Raw genomic sequence first — 6,725 nt, 5'->3', positions numbered from 1 at the left:
ATTGCGACAAAATATTTTACAAACATAAATTGGAGATAATGTATCTAGCCAGAAACGATATCTGAAATGAAAGTATTTCTCATGGTCCTGTGCACAACCTCATTTTGTGTGTATCAATCCTAACAAACAAATTCAATGTTTCCTCATTGGATGCACTTTTGAGCTTTTTATAGTGTCTTCATTCTCTCGCCATTAACTGTTTAATAGTATTATATACAGAAGCAGGATCCGTTAATTTTTGCCACGCATTTCTATAAATATTATATTCAACATATATCTTGCTGGTAGTAGACGCAGAATTTCTTCTCTAGACTGTCCACGTATTTTTAATTATTCCAATTCTGGGAAGATGCAATTTGAATTTATGTGGTTTTTATTTGTCATAGACGTATTTTCATTTTTTTTTCTCCACCGTAAAACTGCAAAATGTAAATGACTGTGACTGTCGCCGTATGTGGATGGTCCAGTCATGTTTAAACCCACGCCTGCCCCTCGTCTTTGCCCATATTGATCTGATCCAGGTTGCACCCCCGCAAGGACATTGTCTAGCCCAGTACAGATTTATTCACAGTCATTCGATTCCCCGCTTCCCTTCTCAATTGACCATTTCCTTCAATTCGTTGTTGGCCAGTTCAATTGCGATTATTTTTTTCCCAGTGAAATCTTTTAGCACGAGTTAAATGGTGAGATTGCGTGTAAATTGTGTGAGCTGGAAAATGGTACCAATGTGGCTCACTGAAAGGACACGTTAGTACAAATGCAGTCACAGAGGTATTACAGATTTTATTTTTAATTTATTCATTTGTGCATTCGAATGTATCCGGGATTATATCTTTTGGGGCTCAAGTGTTTCTAGTGAGAGGAAATGTATGCTCAAAAGCAAAATTGGTATTACCTCAGCTTGTTTAGTCAAAGGTATATTTAGGGGTTTTTTATTAACCATAAGAATTGCACGAACAATTGGGTCATTCTATTATACCTGCATGACCATAGTCCTGCGTAATTTGCAGTGGGTATATTTTCTGTGTAGAGTAATTGTTGCATGATATTTTTGCACGCGCTGCCCGTTTGCCACATACGATGCAACCAAAAATATTTAATTCAGAGCAGTGTGCTTGGCAGGATATGTGCTTACTGCAAATCCAAACATTGTAGAGGGATTGCAGAACGATTGGGGATAGTATAATTGGCTTTTAAAAAAATAATACGCACTTAATCATACAATTGCTTTGTTTCTTTTGTAAATGGATCATTCCGTTTGATTTGATAGCCCACGCCCTACGCAAGGCTGAAAGTGGCGTTCCACTCTTGTGTTCATTCTCATTCAACTGAAATATATTTCATATTATTCAGTTGCTTCCTCTTTGCTACCTTGTATAACAAAACAAGCGTCAAACCACCAGGAGGATTTACTTGCACTTATGGAAACTATTCAATAAAGACTTTGTATTGAAATGCATGAGATGGAAAGCAAACTTCATTTGTTTAGCAAGCGGTGAATGTTTTATTTTCAAAGCTACGTAGATTTTTTTTTGAAAAGCAAGTGTGCAAGATACAGCTTTAGAAAGAGACACTTGCACAGTTGCTTAGTGTTTATGTGAATTGTCCTTGCTTGGGAAAGGGAACAAAATCGTCCAAGAAAACGGCAAACAGTCCCTTGCGATCAAGATTTACTGATAATTGAGATGAAGATTATAATAAAGAGGCGAAAAGAAGATCAAGCACTTACTTTGTTGGACCAGCTTTTGACACTCGAGTGCTGATCAGTGCAACTTGGTGATTTAAACTGACGATTCCTTGTAGAAATTTAGGTATCTGCTAAAGGGCATGATTAAAATCTGTGTGACAATGTTATGCAAAGTTTCACGTTAGCCTGACTCAATCTCACTGGAAACTTCAAGGCGCTGTCAAGTTTATTTTTATTTACTGTTGTCACAGAAACAAAACGATTGAAAGGAGCTCGCCCTCTTCCCCCCACCACCCCCCCCCCCCCACCCCCCGTCTTATTTTGTCACTCGTAATAAGCGGATGGAGTGCCCACATAAACTGATACTTCCAATCTACATTACAATCATCAGGTATAAAGCAAGAAGCCTTTAGATCGCTCTCTCTGAACTCTCCAAACTTCTCTCATCTTTCTGCACGATGCCTTTTCCATGATTCCAGTCAATGTGTTGCTCTCGTTTAAATTAGATTAGGAAAAATCAGAGACAGAATCCTCTGCTCTGCAGAGGTTTGCATTTATTCCATAATAGGTATTTTGTATTCAGATTGAAAACATTTTACTGTCAAGGTCTGTTGCTCCAATATTCATTTCTTAATCTAACTCTGGTTAGTTTTGTTTCTACGCAATAATTTTTAGGATAAACTGTAGGTCTAGTTCAGCTTCCTGGTTTGAAATAAACCCCAGGAAAAATCTTATTTGCTGTCCTTTCAGACAAAATAAATCCTTATTTCTACCATCACAGTATTTATTGCTCTGAGTGAAGGACGTGAGATTTTGTCCTTAACGTGTGCTTCCTCAGTTGTGAAATGCCCCTCTTTAAACGGTACTCTTCCTTCCATCAGGTCAGTCACTTGTGTTGTGTTGAATTCGATCAGGCCCTACCACCAGAACCCTCAGCATTTGCAACAGGACACTTGTATGTTTGTTTAACTGATTTTATTCTGCTTTTAACAAATACAGTGACTGGGCGGAAAAGAGGTTCGAGATGGTAAAGTATCTAGGTTTACCCTAGAGCGTCGCCACATTAATATTGCTTTCAGGGTTTTGTTGTATCGCCAAGCATTGTATTGATGGCTTCAACTTTTATTTATATATATATATATATATATATCTTTTAACGATCGTTCCAGGAGCACATCTCTCAAGATGGATACGAACAATCTCTGTTTACGAGATTTTTTTTACACATTGTTAATTTCATGATGCTAAAGAAATCGCAAGCCAATCCAAAAGTGAGCCTGAGCAATTAGAAAGGTAAACAGGCAGGAGAAGTTTTAATGCTGGGATTGGGATCCTCCCCCTTTGCATTTCCATTGGTCACTGAGCTCTCTGACGACATATATTAACCCAGGCTGCTCTAAAGATGTAGCTGTACATGGAGATCGGAGAATCCTGCTGTTCGTCAGCTTCGTCCTGACTAGATCCTGAAGATATTGGAGCACGATTAATGATCATTTTTAGGGGATCTTTTTTTCCCTCTCTCTCTCTCTCGTCTGTGCTTCTGCTTATGTGTGTGAGAGAGACAGAGACCAAGGCTGAACCATTTTTTTCCCCCAAATCCATTTGAAGAGGAAACTTTTTGTTGCTTGCTTTACTTTTGTGCGCTGTGCATATCTTGATGGTTCTTGGTACTGGTGCCCATCACTATTTTTGCTTTGGTCAAAAGAAGACTTTATTTTCCCCCTCCAAAGTGACAGTTATTTAATGCCAAGCAAACCAGCCGGAGAGAAGCTGCACAATGGAGGAAGTTGACTGTAAGTAAAGCACCGCGATATTTAAAAGCCTAAAGCATCCTTCACTTGCAACTTGTTTGCCGAAAAAAACAAAACAAAACAAAAAAAGGTGAAATATCTAAAGAGATACTTGCAAAATATTTTACACACTTGTCTATGTGTGTGTGTGTCTGTGTGCGTGTCTTTCCCACAATTGTTTTCCATCAAATTGTGCAGAGGGAGAGAGAAGGAGAAAGGACTGGGGGAAGTCGCCTTACACGCGGAAGATGAGTTTAGTTGGAGGGTTCCCTCATCATCCGGTGGTACACGATGGTTATCCTTTCGCCGCTGCGGCCGCCGCTGCAGCCGCGAGTCGCTGTCACGAAGAGAGCCCGTACTTCCACGGCTGGCTCATCAGTCACGCCGAGATGTCTCCCCCCGACTACACAATGGCGCCGTCCTATAGCCCCGAGTACGCCAACGGCGGCGCGGGGCTCGACCACTCGACGTACGGGGGTGTCTCGGCGGCGGCGGCTGCGGCGGCTGTGGTGGGAGGGCGGCCGACCAAGCGCAGAGGAACGGCCAACCGCAAGGAGAGGCGCAGGACTCAGAGCATCAACAGCGCCTTCGCCGAGCTCCGCGAGTGTATCCCCAACGTGCCGGCCGATACCAAACTCTCCAAGATCAAGACCCTGCGCTTGGCCACCAGCTACATTGCCTACCTCATGGACCTCTTGGCTAAAGATGACCAGAATGGGGAGACAGAGGCCTTCAAAGCGGAAATCAAGAAGGTGGATGTAAAGGAGGAGAAAAGGAAGCGGGAACTGGTAAGCACGATTCACTCTGCACTTTTATTTATTTTTTTTTGCAGAGCCCTTTTTTTCTCTTAAAAGGCCTTCCACATCTCAGGTTAAAGTTGCATTGCATTCAAAAAAAACTTTCTTTCTCCCACATTTTTTCCCAATAATTCTAATCGAAAACTCTTGATTTTTTTAACATTACTTCAGTTTTATTAACTTGGTGAACTTAATTACAAAAAAGGCGCGCTCAGGATAATTGTAACGAGGGTTAATGGTACGTGTAGAACCTAGCGGAATTTTGGGGTGTTTTTGTTTCAGACGAGAGACCCGGAGGAAATAATTACAGTTATTGGACTTTGCTCTAAAGTTAGAGCATTGTCCTCCAAAGACTGCAGTATAATGGTGTTAATTCTTCCAGATAATCAGCAAAACAAAACTGGTAGCAAGTTATATCTCGGTACTGTAATTTCCAGAACTTCAGTCCTTACTTTGTATTTGTTTTTTTCTTTCTCAGGCTAGAACCAAATGTTTGGGCAAAATCCTGAATATTAAGATTTGACATTTGAATATTCGTCCCCACCCACCCCACTCCGTGATCCCCACTTTAACTCAGTCCGCGTTTAAGCAGTTTAATGTTTAGCAGAGAATATCTCAGTTTCTCCAGCCTGATACACTCTTTGCAATAACTCTTCCCCTTCCCTCAATGCATGTTAATTTTCAAAAGAAACAAGTTCCTGCTAATAACCTGGGCCGAACTCATTCAAGAATATGGTGCAACTACGAAGGTCACAGGCTAAACGTGGAAATGTTTTCTGAAAAAACACATATTATCTGAGAGAGAGCGAGACAGAAAAAATTGTACGCACGTCTCAATCGGGGCATCAAACCGTTGTGTACCAGGAGAAACGTGAGCTAAAATTCAAAGATTGTGCCTTAGAAATGGTTCAAATCACCCAACCGCAACAGCACTGTCTTTGATGTAGCCACTTTTTAAAAATATAATGAAGTTTTGTGAACGAGTCATGCTAGCAAACGCGTTTCTGGGGTATTTGTTTTTTTTTACATATATAGTAATTACAACGGGGCATATATAATAATTGCAACGGGGCTGATGGTCGAATCGTAAATAATTTTGCTTTGCTGGGATTTGACAGAATGAGGTTCTGAAGAATACAGTCAGCAGCAGTGACAAAAAGACTAAAGGAAGAACCGGCTGGCCACAACACGTCTGGGCTCTGGAGCTCAAACAGTGAAAGTTTGAACGTGAACTTTGGAAGATGGGGGTAGACGAGACTTTGCAGAGGTTGTTTCTTCCCCACCACCCCACCCCAAAAGAAGCGGAAAACCAGCCCCGTCGCCCAAACTTTCGCACGTCGACAGGAGCTCTCTGTTGATCCGAATCAACTCTTTTATTTATGTGCAATTTATCCCAATCCAGAGAGAGCGGGAGAGAACGGCTCGGTGGATGGGGGAGAAAACATTTCACATTCGGATCAGAAAAGCCGAGTGGGTAAGGGGCTGTATTGTTTCATAGTAGATGTGAATGGTTTTGCCTTTTTTTTAAAGTGTTGAAAAATATAGCACGCACAGACACACACAATCTTGATAAAGAATTATGTATGTGAAGTGTATCTTTGGGAGTGCCTTGTACATCTTTGTTGGATATAAATATTCAAGGTTTTTCCCACCCCTGACGTTATATTGGAACGAAGAGTAGCAGTGCCAAAGTGCAGTTTGCTCATATTAGTGTGCAGTATATAGCATTGTGTTGTGGTCAGACAGTATTTCATTCCATAATTTCCCAGTAATTGTTTGACTTGTGCACTTCCGTTCAACAAGTGGAGATTAATATTCGAGATGTAAACGTTGTAATTATTGTCAATAAAGAAAAACACCTTTTTTAACAAAAATACCTAGGGTTATACATTTGCATCATTTCGACTCAGTCTACTGACGTAAACAGATTAAATTCAGGTTAGATTCTAACATCAATTCAAAGGGTGGTGAGGGAGGACATATAAAAAGACAAATGGCTTCGTTGAATATACCGGAGAAAATTGAGCCCAAGTTAAGATATTTGCTTTTTTCGTGAAGGAGAGCCGCGAATTGCAAGGTTTAATGTGTGTCTGTGTGTGACTTTGCTGGAATTACAATTTGTTTTGGGGTACTTTAAATCGCAAATGGCAGACATCCAACACATTAATTACAGCAGATTTGTAAAGGTTTCCAAACATTCTCCGGCGCTGAGTAAGCGTTCTTGTCTGAGGAACGTGAACTGATCCCAACAGGATTTTTAAACTCCCTCCAAATAAAAAAATGTTTTCTAATTAACGTGCACAATCCCTATAGGATTTTAGCCTATTTTCCCTTTGAAAATAAAGTCAATGTTGATAAAGTGTAGGACTATGGGACTAATGGAGAATTTATTTGGAAATTGGTCTTATTAGAACAGGCGACCGGCAAGCCAGCCGAGTCAGATAGGATTTA

General features: G+C 40.7%; 1 protein-coding gene across 2 annotated transcripts; it reads left to right on the top strand.

Annotated features, from left to right (window-relative positions):
* Positions 1-601: 601 nt before the first annotated feature.
* Positions 602-6,148, top strand: hand2 (heart and neural crest derivatives expressed 2). 2 transcript variants are annotated; one of them, XM_072594565.1, is made up of 3 exons: positions 602-771; positions 3,676-4,265; positions 5,393-6,148. In XM_072594565.1, the coding sequence occupies exons 2-3, from the start codon at positions 3,726-3,728 to the stop codon at positions 5,489-5,491; spliced, it is 639 nt and encodes a 212-aa protein (XP_072450666.1). In that variant the 5' UTR covers positions 602-771; positions 3,676-3,725; the 3' UTR covers positions 5,492-6,148. The 2 variants fall into 2 exon arrangements, with proteins under 2 accessions (XP_072450666.1, XP_072450665.1); XM_072594564.1 differs by lacking the exon at positions 602-771 and adding an exon at positions 3,077-3,480.
* Positions 6,149-6,725: the final 577 nt, after the last annotated feature.

The sequence above is a fragment of the Chiloscyllium punctatum genome, chromosome 2, assembly GCF_047496795.1.
Source record: "Chiloscyllium punctatum isolate Juve2018m chromosome 2, sChiPun1.3, whole genome shotgun sequence".
Classification (NCBI taxonomy): Eukaryota; Metazoa; Chordata; class Chondrichthyes; order Orectolobiformes; family Hemiscylliidae; genus Chiloscyllium; species Chiloscyllium punctatum.
The sequence above is the reverse complement of the archived record's forward strand: the minus strand, read 5'-3'. Positions and strand labels throughout refer to the sequence as shown.